Genomic DNA, 16,774 nt, shown 5'->3' on the forward strand with positions numbered 1-16,774 from the left:
ACCAGGCCAATCTCTACGTCAGAATCTGTTTATCTGGGAGTCGGAGGCTCAGTTGGTAGAGCATGGTGCTTGCAGCACCAGGGTTGTGGGTTTGATTCCCACGGGGGACCAGTATGAAAATGTATGCATGTACTGTAAGTGGCTGTGGATAAGAGCGTCTGCTAAATGACTGACAGTTAGGGAGTCACGTGTGAGGTGGTCCAGGATATGGTGGTGGGAGAACAGAGTCAGACAAATTCATACACACAAACCGCTCCTAACCTGGTAAAAATAGGCTACATATCAGATATAAATGAATGTTCATTTGGAAAAGTTTGGAATAACATTTTATTGTCTGTAACAATGGTAGAACACAACACACAACACACCATTGTTACTTGACCTCAAGGTATTTGACCTAATGAAATAAGGCCATGAGGCTGAAATGGTATTAGCTGGTATTAGGTCAACAGGCAGAAACAGATCCAACTCACCTGACAACAGTAGATAAATATTTGAAACAAACAGACTGCTTCTCTTTAACATATGGCAAGCAAAAGTCATCATTGCTTTGGACTATGTCAACAAGTTTTAATTTGAGCTATTTGTTGATTTTGTTGACATACACAATTTTGTAGTTCTAATGCATGTTCTATGAATGGGTTTTGAATGTGTTATGGAGCCCTTAGGTACACTTATGGAGTTCTACTGGTCCGGAACATCTGCTGTGGTGGGATAGGAACCAACCTGACTAAGTCCCTGGACCCAGGGGAAAAGCGAGAAAGGGACACGATGGAACCAACCTCTTCCACATTGCACCATGGGAGCTCTCCTCAGTAGAGCTCTCTCTAATCAGAGAAACGTTTACTCTACAGTAGGAAAGCATCATCATCATCACGTGAGTGGGATGTGAGGCTAGTGCTGTGTGTTTAACTTTGGGTTGGATGTATTTATACATGTACTTGGTCAGAGGAGGAGGTGCCGTGGGGGTCCAGGAAGGAGGCGCGGAGGGAGCCCAGGTCATCCAGTGTCTCCTGGGCCGTCTGCCTCAGGGCCGGGTGGCGGCTGGAGGTGGCCAGCGTGCGTATGCGCTCCAGTGGGAGAAGGGGGTTGTCCAGCAGCAACCCGGGCCCCACCGGGGCCACCGCCTCCTCCAGCAGCACTGACTGGAGCAGCCGCAGGGCGTGGAGGCATACCTCAGAGTCCCCGTCTCAGGAAGGGAAGAGGGGTCGGGAGAGGGGAGGACAGGAGAGAGCAAAAAGAGAGATGGAAGGAAACAGAGAGGGCGAGGGAAGAGAGGAGGGGCAGAATAAGACAGAAGCAGAGTGAGAGGAAGGGAAAAGAGAGAAAGAGAGAGGGAGAGCGAAAGAGAGAGATACAGTCTTAATCCTCCTAACTGACCACACCACGAGCCCTTCTTTGCTGATCTGAGTTAAACACACTGATGCCAGCTCTCTGACCTCTGATTCAGGCTCTCTCTTTCGGACACACACTGGACTCTTGAACGATTAGCCCCATTGTGGGTTATAAGAGATCCAAATTAACAAACAAATGCTTTTGAATGCACACATTTTATAACGCCACATACAAAGCACACAAGCCCACCCCTCACTCCCTCTTACCCTCCAAAAGGGTCCAGATGAGAGAGAGAAGTCCTGGAAACTCCCTGATATACTTCAATCCACTTACACTGATACTGACATTATACAGAGCCATCAGCATCAACCTGTAACACAGAGAAACTACAATAACCACCATCATTCATCCACCTGCAGAGAAACTACAATAACCATCATCATTCATCCACCTGCAGAGAAACTACAATAACCACCATCATTCATCCACCTGCAGAGAAACTACAATAACCATCATCATTCATCCACCTGCAGAGAAACTACAATAACCATCATCATTCAACCACCTGCAGAGAAACTACAATAACCACCATCATTCATCCACTTGCAGATAAACTACAATGGCCATCCACATCCACCTGCAGAGAAACTACAATAACCATCATCATTCATCCACCTGCAGAGAAACTACAATAACCATCATCATTCATCCACCTGCAGATAAACTACAATAATCATCATCATTCATCCACCTGCAGATAAACTACAATAATCATCATCATTCATCCACCTGCAGAGAAACTACAATAATCATCATCATTCATCCACCTGCAGATAAACTACAATAACCATCATCATTCATCCACCTGCAGATAAACTACAATAACCATCATCATTCATCCACCTGGAGATAAACTACAATAACCATCATCATTCATCCACCTGCAGAGAAACTACAATAACCATCATCATTCATCCACCTGCAGAGAAACTACAATAACCATCATCATTCATCCACCTGCAGATAAACTACAATAACCATCATCATTCATCCACCTGCAGATAAACTACAATAACCATCATCATTCATCCACCTGGAGATAAACTACAATAACCATCATCATTCATCCACCTGCAGATAAACTACAATGCCTAGTTCATTTATTATTGTAGGTATCATTTGATCTGGATTCAGATGGCTGTGTGTATTGATGTTGGGTCGGCCAACATAACTGCTGAGGAGACCGTGTGTGTGTATGATTATTAATGTGAGTGATTTAGAAGTCCTCCAGTCTTACACTTTGAGTTTGGGGAAGACCCCAGGCTTCAGGAGCTCCAGCAGCTGCATCAGAGTCTCCAGGAGGACGTGGGCGGAGCTGGACAGGTAGTCCCGCCCACACGTCACCGCTGCCACGTCTGAGTGGACAATCAAACAGCAGAGAGGTCACTGATTGGAGAGCTAAAGATGTTAACGCTGAGCAGGGTGTGCCATTTATTATAAACTGTGTGGTTCCAGCCCTGAATGCTGATTGGCTGACAGCTGTGGTATATCAGACCATATACTACGGGTATGACAAAATGTTTATTTTTACTGCTCTAATTACGTTGGTAACCAGTTTATAATAGCAATAAGGCACCTCGGGAGGTTTGTGGTATATGGCCAATATACCACGGCTAAAGGCTGTGTCCAGGCACTCGTAAGAACAGCCCTTACCTGTGGTATATTAGCCATATACCACACCCCCTCATGCCTTATTGCTTAATTATATGATGCAAAATATGTTATATAACACAGCATAGACTGGAATAACTCACAGTGAGATGGTGTAATTATAAACTGTGGTTATCAAAATACATTCAATAGACAGTTTGGATGGCATGCCATGGTGGCATAGCCGCACACTCACTGGTGACGACTCCGGCCAGCGCCAGAACAAACTGGTGCTCATGGGAGTTGGGGTCTTGCTGCTCGGCCTTGGCCTCCCCATCCAGAGACTTGACAAAGCTCTCCAGGGTCTGGCCCGCCACGCTCAGGAAGGACTGCAGCTTACCCTTCATCAGAGTAATGAGGCAGGGTCAGAGGTGGCCAGGGGGAAAGGGGAAGAATTAAGGAGGGGAACAAGGAGGGTGATGGAACAGGATAAAGGCAAAGAGAACCAGGACATGGACTGGAGTTCAAAGAGAACCAGGACATGGACTGGAGTTCAAAGAGAACCAGGACATGGACTGGAGTTCAAAGAGAACCAGGACATGGACTGGAGTTCAAAGAGAACCAGGACATGGACTGTAGTGGAAAGGATCAGAGGCAGAGGAATAGGTTCAGATTAGTGCTGACCCCTAAAAAAAAAATGTTTTTAAATTTTTATTTCACCTTTATTTAACCAGGAAGGCCAGTTGAGAACAAGTTCTCATTTACAACTGCGACCTGGCCAAGATAAAGCAAAGCAGTGCGACAAAAACAACAACGCAGTTACACATAAACAAACGTACAGTCAATAACACAAATGAAAGAAAAATAGAAACATCTATGTAAATGGACCCCTAGGCCATTGGTACTTCTGTGTCAGCGCAAAACAGTAATCATTCCCCCAAGTCTATTAAAGGGTGTGATGAAGCCACTGTCATCATGTTATAGCTATCCAGTCCTCTCAGATCTCCACAGGTGTGTAAGCAGCTAGGGTTGCTTTGGAATTGGGTGAAAGGTTTTGTACGGTCTGTGGATGAATGCCTCTCACATCGGCCAGGATGTCTTTGACTGCCTCCTCCTTACTGGAGGTGCTCCAGAGCAGGGTGCAGGAGGCAGCCCCCAGCCCAGTACAGAACTCAGCCTGCTGCTGCAGCTGTTCCCGACTCTCCCATAGCTGCTCCCTCAGAACCAGCTTCTCCTGCAGGGGCATGCAGCAGATAGGTTAACACTCAGACACACACACACTTACACTCATACACACACACACTTACACTCAGACACACACACACTTACACACACACACTTACACTCATACACACACACTTACACTCAGACACACATACACTTACACGCATACACACACACACTTACACTCATACACACACACACTTACACTCATACACACACACTTACACTCAGACACACACACACTTACACTCATACACACACACTTACACTCAGACACACACACTTACACGTATACACACACACTTACACGCATACACACACACACTTACACTCATACACACACACTTACACTCATACACACACACTTACACTCAGACACACACACTTACACGCACACACACACACACTTACACGCATACACACACACACTTACACACACTTACACACATACACACTTACACTCATACACACACACTTACACTCAGACACACACACACACTTACACTCATACAAGTGAGGCCTTAAGACATACTCTGACACACACAATGTTACCAAGGGAACAGGTTACCCTATCCATAGACTCAACACACGTTTAGTTAATATCCCTCCATCTCTCACCTCTTTTTAATATCCCTCCATCTCTCACCTCCCTCTCTTTAATATCCCTCCATCTCTCACCTCTCTCTCTTTAATATCCCTCCATCTCTCACCTCCCTCTCTTTAATATCCCTCCATCTCTCACCTCCCTCTCTTTAATATCCCTCCATCTCTCACCTCCCTCTCTTTAATATCCCTCCATCTCTCACCTCTCTCTCTTTAATATCCCTCCATCTCTCACCTCCCTCTCTTTAATATCCCTCCATCTCTCACCTCTCTCTCTTTAATATCCCTCCATCTCTCACCTCCCTCTCTTTAATATCCCTCCATCTCTCACCTCTCTCTCTTTAATATTCCTCCATCTCTCACCTCTCTCTCTTTAATATCCCTCCATCTCTCACCTCCCTCTCTTTAATATCCCTCCATCTCTCACCTCTCTCTCTTTAATATTCCTCCATCTCTCACCTCTCTTTAATATCCCTCCATCTCTCACCTCTCTCTCTTTAATATCCCTCCATCTCTCACCTCCCTCTCTTTAATATCCCTCCATCTCTCACCTCCCTCTCTTTAATATCCCTCCATCTCTCACCTCTCTCTTAAATCCCTCCATCTCTCACCTCTCTCTCTTTAATATCCCTCCATCTCTCACCTCTCTCTCTTTAATCTCTCACCTCCCTCTCTTTAATATCCCTCCATCTCTCACCTCTCTCTCTATAATATCCCTCCATCTCTCACCTCTCTCTCTTTAATATCCCTCCATCTCTCACCTCTCTCTCTTTAATATCCCTCCATCTCTCACCTCTCTCTCTTTAATATCCCTCCATCTCTCACCTCTCTCTCTTTAATATCCCTCCATCTCTCACCTCCCTCTCTTTAATATCCCTCCATCTCTCACCTCTCTCTTTAATATCCCTCCATCTCTCACCTCTCTCTTTAATATCCCTCCATCTCTCACCTCTCTCTCTTTAATATCCCTCCATCTCTCACCTCTCTCTTTAATATCCCTCCATCTCTCACCTCTCTCTCTTTAATATCCCTCCATCTCTCACCTCCCTCTCTATCTGACACTCGTTCTGTGCTGCGTCCAGACGAGAGCGGAGGTGCAGACACTCCTGTCTCAGTTGCTCCTGCTCCTGACTAAGGCGCTCCTTCACTACACAACACACACACACACACACACACACACACACACACACACACAGACACGATTTCCCTTTCACTGTTTAGGCTGTTTCCCAATACCAACATTCATGTTATTCATTATCTGCCCACTTGTATGATAACAACCGGCGTAGAGCCATTTTAAGGGCAGCTTACTTGTCTCTGCAGCACGGGCTTTCTGCAGCATCTCAATCAGGTCTCCATTCACTACTTTGGGTAAGAACTCTCGGAGCTGCATGACCTCTGTAGTCAATCTCTCCAAGTCTCTTTTTCTGATTTGGACTAAGCCATCTCGGCTGTCAACCTAGAACAGAAAATCAATAGCCAGTCATGTGCATAAATGTTTTGTTACACCTTTACTTGATTTTTGCAAGGTGTGGCTTATTTTTGCCAATGTGCCAGGCAAATACACTACCGTTCAAAAGTTTGGGGTCACTTAGAAATGTCCTTGTTTTTTAAAGAAAAGCACATTTTTGTCCATTAAAATATCATCAAATTGATCAGAAATACAGTGCAGACATTGTTAATTAAGGCCAGCATCCCTGAGCCGCATCTTCACTGTTGACGTTGAGACTGGTGTTTTGTACTATTTAATTATGCTGCCAGTTGAGGACTTGTGAGGCATCTGTTTCTCAAACTAGACACTCTAATGTACTTGTCCTCTTGCTCAGTTGTGCACCGGGGCCTACCACTCTTTATTTTCTGGTTAGAGCCAGTTTGCGCTGTTCTGTGAAGGGAGTAGTACACGGTGTTGTATGACATCTTCAGTTTCTTGGCAATTTCTCGCATGGAATAGCCTTTGTTTCTCAGAACATGAATAGACTGACGAGTTTCAGAAGAAAGTACATGGTTTCTAGCTATTTTGAGCCTGTAATCGAACCCACAAATGCTGATGCTCCAGATACTCAACTAGTTTAAAGGCCAGTTTTATTGCTTCTTTAATCAGTCAACCGTTTTCAGCTGTGCTAACATAATTGCAAAAGGGTTTTCTAATGATCAATTAGCCTTTTAAAATTATAAACTTGGATTAGCTAACACAACGTGCCATTGGAACACAGGAGTGATGGTTGCTGATAATGGGCCTATGTACGCCTATGTAGATATTCCATTAAAAAAAATCTGCCGTCATTTGTAACATTTGTAACATTAACAATGTCTACACTGTATTTCTGATCAATTATATATTATTTTAATGGACAATTTTTTTTGCTTTTCTTTCAAAAACAAGGACATTTCTAAGTGACCTCAAACCTTTGAACGGTAGTGTATGTGTATGCAGTAGTCATATCTGTAGTCTCCCTAGGCAAAAAGGGTGCCTTCACAATGTGAACAATGCTCCTAGTGCTGTTGCCCCAGGTCTGGGATTTCCTGAGACTATCATCTGTAACATTAGGTGGTATGCAGTAGTCATAGCTGTAATATTAGGTGGTATGCTGTAGTCATATCTGTAATATTAGATGGTGTGCAGTAGTCATATCTGTAATATTAGATGGTGTGCAGTAGTCATAGCTGTAATATTAGGTGGTATGCAGTAGTCATAGCTGTAATATTAGATGGTGTCCAGTAGTCATATCTGTAATATTAGGTGGTATGCTGTAGTCATATCTGTAATATTAGATGGTGTCCAGTAGTCATAGCTGTAATATTAGGTGGTATGCTGTAGTCATAGCTGTAATATTAGATGGTGTCCAGTAGTCATATCTGTAATATTAGGTGGTATGCTGTAGTCATATCTGTAATATTATATGGTGTGCAGTAGTCATATCTGTAATATTAGATGGTGTCCAGTAGTCATAGCTGTAATATTAGGTGGTATGCTGTAGTCATATCTGTAATATTAGATGGTGTCCAGTAGTCATAGCTGTAATATTAGGTGGTATGCAGTAGTCATAGCTGTAATATTAGATGGTGTCCAGTAGTCATATCTGTAACATTAGGTGGTATGCTGTAGTCATAGCTGTAATATTAGGTGGTATGCAGTAGTCATAGCTGTAATATGTGGTATGCTGTAGTCATAGCTGTAATATTAGATGGTATGCAGTAGTCGGAGCTGTAATATTAGGTGGTATGCTGTAGTCATAGCTGTAATATGTGGTATGCTGTAGTCAGCTGTAATATTAGATGGTATGCAGTAGTCAGAGCTGTAATATTAGGTGGTATGCTGTAGTCATAGCTGTAATATGTGGTATGCTGTAGTCAGCTGTAATATTAGATGGTATGCAGTAGTCAGAGCTGTAATATTAGGTGGTATGCAGTAGTCATATCTGTAATATTAGATGGTATGCAGTAGTCATAGCTGTAATATTACATGGTATGCAGTAGTCATAGCTGTAATATTACATGGTATGCAGTAGTCATAGCTGTAATATGTGGTATGCTGTAGTCATAGCTGTAATATTAGATGGTATGCAGTAGTCGGAGCTGTAATATTAGGTGGTATGCTGTAGTCATAGCTGTAATATGTGGTATGCTGTAGTCAGCTGTAATATTAGATGGTGTGCAGTAGTCATAGCTGTAATATTACATGGTATGCTGTAGTCATATCTGTAATATTAGATGGTATGCAGTAGTCATAGCTGTAATATTACATGGTATGCAGTAGTCATAGCTGTAATATTACATGGTATGCTGTAGTCATAGCTGTAATATGTGGTATGCTGTAGTCATAACTGTAATATTAGGTTTTCATTTAAGAGTACCTATATGCATACAGTTCACTAGAGGCAGACCATCTTTGCTAGCTCTGTAATAGTTATTGCAGTTCTGGCATCTAGTGGACAAATCTGAAAATTACAATGTACATTTCAAGACAAGGACGGACAGAACTTTCAGGTAAATGATCTCTTCACACGACAAATAACAAGCTCGCTCCTGACCAGACCGAAATAGTAACCTAATCCAACATTACTCGACCTACAAGTCTAGCTGACAGTGACTCTTCAACTTTGTTTGCTGAGATGGTTGTTAGAAAGAGAGAACCTACTTGTGAATAAGTAGTAACTTCATCTTCATGTAAGTACCTGTGTGTTCGTGTCTGGTTAGCTCTTGTTAGCTAGCTAGTTACAGTAGCAAGCGTAGCTAGCAAACGTGCAGCTTCATGGAAGCTAATTTGCGAGCTCAATATTTTTGTTTTACTATAGTGATAGTCAAAAATATTAAATAAATACCTTTCCTTTCTTGCACAAAGCCAACATTTTTCTGTCTATTGCTTGAGTCCTCGGAGGTTTGCTTTGAGATGAGTTTAGTGCACTTGCCACTAGTGATGAGCATTGTGGGTCTTTTCGGTGAGCAGAGTCGGCTCATTTGGCTCCGTTCAGGTAAAAGAGTCGGCTCCTTTGGCTCCGTTCAGGTAAAAGAGTCGGCTCATTTGGCTCCGTTCAGGTAAAAGAGTCGGCTCATTTGGCTCCGTTCAGGTAAAAGAGTCGGCTCATTTGGCTCCGTTCAGGTAAAAGAGTCGGCTCATTTGGCTCCGTTCAGGTAAAAGAGTCGGCTCATTTGGCTCCGTTCAGGTAAAAGAGACGGCTCATTGGGCTCCCAAATGGCTCATCGTTCAAAATGCTTAAAAATATATATAGAACCAAGGAAAACGTGCAAATCTCCAATGTAAATCACAAAAAGTAGGCTACCATTATGTCAGATCGTGATATCCGCGTTCAAATGCATTTTTACCTGGATAAATTATTCAGTTATTTTTAAAGCACCGCAAATTTTAGGGTGGACCAGAATGACCCGCTTTCCACACTATTTATTGTTTCTGAAGTGAGAATTCACCCTCTTTAGATAATTCAGTAACTTATTTGCAGGTAATCGTTGTTTTGAAAAAAAAACTTTGTATGTAAATCACCAAAAAGATCATTTCAAAAAGAGCCAACGACTCATCACTAGTACTGTAGGAAGAATAGATATAATTTTATCTCAGGAATAAGTCGATAATTAACCAATGCTCTGTCTTATTTATATACACGAAACTGTGAAATGTGTTGGTCTGATTGACCAAATCTTTTGGGTTATATTCAAACTATAATGTTTTTTGCTCTGGGGTTTATTGGGGGAAGGTTGAACGACTGCAGCATAATTTCCGATAATCATATGTAATCAAAATGCCACCGCACTTTTTCACTGGGACACCAGTATCTTTTGTAAAGACACGACCACCCCCCCCCCCCCCCCCCCTCACCCAAATATCTTCCTGCGGCAATGACCCCTGGGCCCTCAGTGGCCCTGACCTACATCACGTCACTTTTGACCTTTCTAGCTTCCAGTGGGCTAGCTACAGTATACAGTGATCAGTTTCAAGAGTTCCTCTGTCATGTACTAAAAATCTACAGTACTCGCTGTATATTTGACCCATCTCTCATGGTTCAAATGTTTCAATTCTCTCAGGTCGTGCAGTTGTTAAAGTGTACGAACGCAGTGCGGCGCCTGGACCTCCTAAACAAGAACTTGTCGTATGTCCGAGACCAGCCCCTCACGCCTCATGGAGGGGGCAGTGCCTCCGCCGACCGGGCGTCCACTGGTTCTACAGAGGGATGCCCGGTCATGTTCTTGAGGATTGTGGTCGACTGAGTGGTAGCTTTAGATGGAGAAACTACCACGTCATGTTCATTAGAACAGATACTGTTGAATGACAGCCTTTCATCAGCCCAATACACACACACACACACCTTATCTTTTGAGCTAGACCTTCAGTGGTAGTGATGTCCAGGTGGATTCTACAGTTAACTGATGTGTCCTGCTCCCTGACAGAGGGAAAGGTGCAGAAGGCTGTGCAGTATGCTGGTGGGGACACCGTCATCAATGACGAGATGCAGGTCTTCCAGACCCCAGAACCTGTAGAGGTGCTGCATCTCTCCTCTAGCATGGTAAACGCATTTAATGCAAAACCTTAAACTGACACACTACTGTTCAGGAGTATTACAATTTCTTATTTTCTGAGTGACATTGAAGATTATGCATTCAGCTTTGCATTAATTTCAGATGCCTGGTTGTTAAATATAGTATAGAGAAAGTGTATGCTATTCCCCCTGACATAAAGCATAATGATTGCTCAATGCGAATAATAGTTTTGTACCCTGTAATGTCAGTTTCAAAACAGACCACTAGATGGCAGCATTTAGCATTGAATACTTTTAGGTTCCAAGAACTGGTACACTGATGACCAAAACAATTGCATGACTTTATTCAATAAGTACAGCCAAATATTTACATTTACACACAAGGAATGAACACATGGCAGAAACATTGTCAGGTCAATTCATTGTCTGTCCCTGAGGACAGGGTCCAGGCCACAGTCCCATATCTTTCATTGGTTTTTTCAAAACTGCCCCACTGGACCCAATATAGAAGAATATGTACCTTTAACCAAAAGCAGACATGGCCCACTGTTTGACATCTGTGGGGCATTGTGGGTATTTCTGCAGGGCCTCCATGATCTGGCTGTGGTCCAGCATAAGTTTCACCAGCTGGTACTCCTTCTGGATCTTTGCTGTGGAGCTGTCCATAGACTTAATCAGCTCCAACTGCTGCAGGTGTTCAAACGCCTGGAACAGAGTGTTGTTGGGTTGAGTATCAAATAATACAATAGCCACATGTATGCCAAGACTATGTATTACAATAAACTTTAGTCAGGGGTATTACAGAGAAGGGACAACCAACGGCATTATGTACTGAACAAAAATAAACACAACATCCAACAATTTTACTAAGTTACAATTCATGTAAGGAAATCAGGCAATTTAAATAAATAAATTAGGTCCTAATCTATGGATTTCACATGACTGGGCAGGGGCGCATCAATGGGTGGGCATAGGCCCAGCCAATCCAAATGAGTTTTTCCCCACAAAAGGGCTTTCTTAGAGACAGAAATAATCCTCTGTTTCATCAGCTATCCGCCTGGCTGGTCTCAGACGATCCCGCAGGTTAAGAAGCCGGATGTGGAGGTCCTGGGCTGGTGTGGTTACACGTGGTCTGCGGTTGCGAGGCCGTACTGCAAAATTCTCAAAAATGCCGTTGGAGGTGGCTTATGGTAGAGAAATTAACATCCAATTCTCTGGCAACAGTTCTGGTGGACATTCCTGCAGGCAGCATGCCAATTGCACACTCCCTCAAAACTTGAGACATCTGTGGCATTGTGTTGTGACAAAACTGCACATTTTAGAGTGGCCTTTTATTGTCCTCAGCAGAAGGTGCACCTGTGTAATGATCAAGCTGTTTAATCAGCTTCTTGATCTGCCACACCTGTCAGGTGGATGGATTATCTTGGCAAAGGAGAAATGCTCACTAACAGGGATGTAAACAAATCTGTGCACAAAATAACAGAAATAAGCTTTATGTACGTATGGAACATTTCTGGGATCTTTTATTTCAGCTCATGAAACATGACCTGACAACACTTTACATGTTGCGTTTATATTTTTGTTCAGTATACATCAACATTCAGCACATATCCACCCTTCTTCATTGTGAAATAAACTTACCTTGAGAACGATCCACAAAAACATTCTAGGATCTTCATGAAATATACTATTGGAAGGGTCTGATGTCATTCTACTGAGACCATGTCATGCAGACCCACCTTTATGACGACTGGCTTGTCAAAGTTATGGATAGAATGGGATTTCCTCTGCAGGAATTTCTTGAACTCTGACAAAAATAAAATATCTATTAACACAAACGTATGTCATTCCCAACAATTACACACCAGCTCTTACTAACTGTTGATCCTTACCATTGTGAACCATCTGAAAGTTAAACGGCTCTCCTTCATAGATGTCGTTCAAGTGTTTCATGGCAATTATCAGGCACAGTTCAAGAATGGACAGGCCTGGAAAGATCAACAAAGCAAAATGCAGGCCAAATGATCAATGTTTTATCAAATGTTCATACATCCATCAAAGAAATCTTCTAATAATGACCTCTACCCCTAATGGCTTTAGGCTTTAAATTACCATGAAGAATGTTTGCTTTAGAGTCCACCATACAGACTCTACTGGCCTCCAGAAGATCAGTGGGCTTGATGGCAGGTTTAGATGCGCTCACACGGCTCAGAGCCAGCATCTGCAGAGAGGGTCCACACACACAAAGCAACATTTAGAGGGGTTTTTCCACTCTTTGCTTTTATACTACAGATACAAACTCCTACCAGTAACAAGTGCAGGGAACGGAAGTCTTTGCTGGAGCTATAATGTCTTTGTAAGACGTCCACCACTAGTTGGTCTTCACATAGCGTCTGAAAGAAAGTCAGGAGGCATCGTGAGTAAGAAGAAAAATGCCTTTCAGATAAAGCCAACTACAGCACATCACAAATCTAGTACTGTTAAAAAAAAAAAATTAAAATAATAGTTTGCAGTCCTGGACTGGCCTCACCTTGATGCCGTCATTCCACTCGTCATGGAACTTGGTGTCGGGGAAGTCTTGTGGCAGGCTGAGCTGTGAGCGGACGTTGTCCAGGTACTGTATGAAGCTCAGGGAGCTGAGCAGGTGGATCTGTCCTGTGGCTGAACCTGGACTTGACCCTCTTCTCTAGCAGCTCCAGGACATCCTCAGCAGCAGAGATGAAACCAGTTGTTGATCACCAGAGAAGAGAATAGGTAGAGTAAAGTCACAGGAGACTGCTGAGGGGGAGGACGCTAATAATGCCTGGAATGGAGTAAACAGAATGGTATCAAACACATACAAAACCATGTTTTCGATACCATTCAATTTATGTCTGTTCCAGGCCATTACTTAGAGCCCGTCCTCCCCAATTAAACAACCACCTGTGAGTAGAGTAGAAAATAATTCGATTGGAAACCTATCCTTTTGAAACTAAAACGAGTTAATCACTGGAGAGGTCAAAAGCTAGATAGTACACACTGAGGTAGAAGAGACCCTACCAGTCTGCAGGTGAGGCCGATCACAGCGATGGGAGCCTGGGCAGACTGGGAGACATCCAGGAGGTTGTAGAGCAGAGTCTGGTCTTATGGTGGGCAAACAGGTCAAACTCATCCAGATGAAGAGGACAGGCCGACTGCTGCTACGATCACCTGGGACAAAGACAACAGTACACTGTAGAGACATACTGTCAGCATAAAGAGGGAGGAGTCTTCAAAATTATAGTGAGGGCAATGTGCAGAAATTATTACCTTTCTTTAACGCCTCAAGAAGGAAGGCCAGGTTTTCTGCAAAACTACCCTGAAAAGAACAATAAAATAAAGAGCAAGCTATAAATTGCAAAGGGACAAAACATACAGCATAACTTCTGTAAACACTTACAAACACTTTGTCTCCAACAACATTCTCCAGATTGAGCTGGCGTGTGATTTCTTTGAGCGCTATTCTATCATCAGTCTGTAAAAGACCTAGAGAGACAGAGAAGAAGAAGAGTTGGGGAGAGAATTAAAAGACAATGCAGAAACAGACAGAGAATCAACAGACACAGAAACAAACATAAAAACAATCACAGACATCCTACTACCAACCATTCAGGTGGACAGGTAACACATTCTTATTGATATCCTTCACCTCCAGCAACTCTCTCAAGATACAGTTCAGGAGCTGGAGAAAACAGAAGAAAGTCAACATGCATGACGACGACAATAGGAGTTGGCTATACAGCAAACAGATCTGGGATAAGGCTATCCTTGTAGCATTCCATACCATTGTTTTCCCAGATCCCCTGGGTCCAACAATGAGTACAGAATTACTCTCTCCATGGACAGCTGTCCTCCTCAGCAGCTCCAGCAGGTGTCTGGAACATTAACACAAGGACCGTTACCCACAATTCCCCACTCTCTGCAGCTCAGCATACAACCTGGCCAATTGCCACGTTCAAAACAACTGGGAACTCTCTGACTTCAGTGCATTCAAAACAAATGGGAACTTGGGGAAAAAATGAGATCCGACTGGGAAAAAAATCAATTTAAATGGTTATCCAACTCGGAAACTCAGGCCTCTTTCTAGAGCTCCGACCTCGTATTTCTCAGAGTTCCCAGTTGTTTTGAACGCGGCCGGTGGCTACCAAGGTGTAACATGGTGTAGCACTAAACAGCATAGACACACAGAAACAGACATGACAGGTGTAAGTGGGGCTGGAGCCAAATAATAAACAACAGCTGGGTCCTTGTGAAATTGAAAATCTGAACAGTTAAGCTTATTATGCTGAGACTTTCAGCCCCCAACAAAATGCACATTGCCATGACACATGACCTGTGGAGTACCCCTCATAACACACACTTGTCATGTGTTATGGCAAATAGACCGAACTCATACCATTACCCTTACATGAATCAATCTGCTACCAGTAGTCTGTGAGTGTCACATTTGTAAATGAATAAAACCTTAGTTAGCAGGTCAGCACCACCAAGGTACCTACTTGTGTTGTGATTCCATTCCCACTGGCTTTTCAGGAAGTCTCTGATGACAGAATCTCTCCCTCAATATCATCTGAACCTGAAAAATAAATCCATACTAAAAAGGGTTATTATTAAGTATTTGAGAGTAATGTTGTCCATGGGACATCATACCTTAATGTGTTATCTGGGTAAGGTTTATTTGATTTTTTTTAACCTTTGTTTAACTAGGCAAGTCAGTTAAGAACAAATTCTTATTTACAATGACGGCCTAGGAACAGTGGGTTAACTGTCTTGTTCAGGGGCAGAACGACAGATTTTAACTTGTCAGCTCGAGGATTCGATCTAGCAAGGTCACCACAACCAACTAATGTATTGATCCTTTACGTTGCCTGCTCAATGTAAACATTCAATAAAACAAACAAATACAAACCTGAGAAATACATTCGCCGACTGGCATGTGTGTTTCTTTCACTTTTCGTTTACTCATGGTGGCAACAGTCTAGAATGGACAAAACACAAGAGAGACTTGAGCTAAAGCTAACTACAGTAGCTAGCTAGCAAGCAAGCAACATGGCATGCAGTGCAAACGACGCGATATATTTCTCTATTATAGGGACTAGCCGCTGACTCGCCTTATAAAAATAAAAGTCTAAGATTAAACATATGACTGAGTGATATTTACAAGTTCGGTGACGTTAATAATAATAATTCTTTACTTTTTTCCCGGTGACAGTGGTCTAAGCGCGAAATTGTAATCTTTGCAAAGACATTTCTCACTTAACAATCACAACTCCAACCCACTTCCGGGTCACCTAATTATTGGACCTACAATAGGAGGCTATATCACTGCACAAAACAATCTACACACATTTAAATGAATAATTCCAGTATGTAAGATTCCCTGCAGCTAATTAATATCAAATGTACTTAATCAAGGAGGGGATGTTCTCTTCCAACAGTGATTATCCTACCACCGCCACCAAGTTAGCACTTATGATGGGAATGTATTATGAATGGTCCGGACCTTTTGGTAGCCAGAAGTAGTAGTATGCTCACGGAAGCTTTACTTATTCTATGCCAGGTCAGACACATATGTGTTTAGCCTTTTATCAGTGGTGGAATAAGTACCCAATTGTCATACTAGAGTAAAAATGAAGATACCTTCATAGAAAATGACTCAAGTAAAAGTGAAAGTCACCCAGTAAAATACTACTTGAGTAAAAGTCTAAAAATATTTGGTTTTAAATATACTTAAGTATCAAAAGTGAAAGTATAAATAATTTCAAATAGCTTCTATTAGGTAATCCAAACGGCACAAATGTTATTTTATTTATTATTTACGGATAGCCAAGGGCATGCTACAACATTCAGACAGTTTACAAACGAAGCATTTGTGTTTAGTGAGTCAGCCGGATTGGGGGCAGTAGGGATGACCAGGGATGTTCTCTTGATAAGTGTGTGAATTTGACAATTTT

At 42.6% G+C, this 16,774-nt stretch overlaps 1 protein-coding gene, 1 long non-coding RNA gene and 1 pseudogene across 2 annotated transcripts; 1 reads left to right on the forward strand and 2 right to left on the reverse strand.

The window, feature by feature from the left end:
* Nucleotides 1-309: 309 nt before the first annotated feature.
* LOC115180873 (heat shock factor 2-binding protein) lies at nt 310-9,265 on the reverse strand. The gene is made up of 8 exons (XM_029743015.1): nt 9,135-9,265; nt 6,124-6,271; nt 5,856-5,959; nt 4,070-4,219; nt 3,242-3,386; nt 2,633-2,750; nt 1,602-1,705; nt 310-1,189 (listed from the first exon to the last, which is right to left on the reverse strand). Exons 1-8 carry the CDS (start codon nt 9,159-9,161, stop codon nt 930-932), a joined length of 1,056 nt encoding a protein of 351 aa, XP_029598875.1. The 5' UTR covers nt 9,162-9,265; the 3' UTR covers nt 310-929.
* LOC115180874 (uncharacterized) lies at nt 8,814-11,030 on the forward strand. Its single transcript, XR_003873170.1, has 2 exons — nt 8,814-8,979; nt 10,351-11,030. It is a non-coding gene; the product is annotated as an uncharacterized LOC115180874 (long non-coding RNA).
* Nucleotides 11,031-11,122: 92 nt separating this feature from the next.
* LOC115180872 (origin recognition complex subunit 4-like) lies at nt 11,123-16,338 on the reverse strand (annotated as a pseudogene).
* Nucleotides 16,339-16,774: the final 436 nt, after the last annotated feature.

This window comes from Salmo trutta, unplaced genomic scaffold (assembly GCF_901001165.1).
Source record: "Salmo trutta unplaced genomic scaffold, fSalTru1.1, whole genome shotgun sequence".
NCBI classification, from domain to species: Eukaryota; Metazoa; Chordata; class Actinopteri; order Salmoniformes; family Salmonidae; genus Salmo; species Salmo trutta.

Bases quoted from the DNA above. Each gene is read 5' to 3' on its own strand.
- LOC115180873 (XM_029743015.1), bottom strand. From the start codon at position 9,161: ATGTTGGCTTTGTGCAAGAAAGGAAAG. The intron at 2,751-3,241 runs GTGAGTGTGCGG...TTGTCCACTCAG, and splicing joins GCTGGCCGGAGTCGTCACCA to ACGTGGCAGCGGTGACGTGT. The intron at 1,706-2,632 runs GTAAGACTGGAG...TCTGTGTTACAG, and splicing joins GTCTTCCCCAAACTCAAAGT to GTTGATGCTGATGGCTCTGT.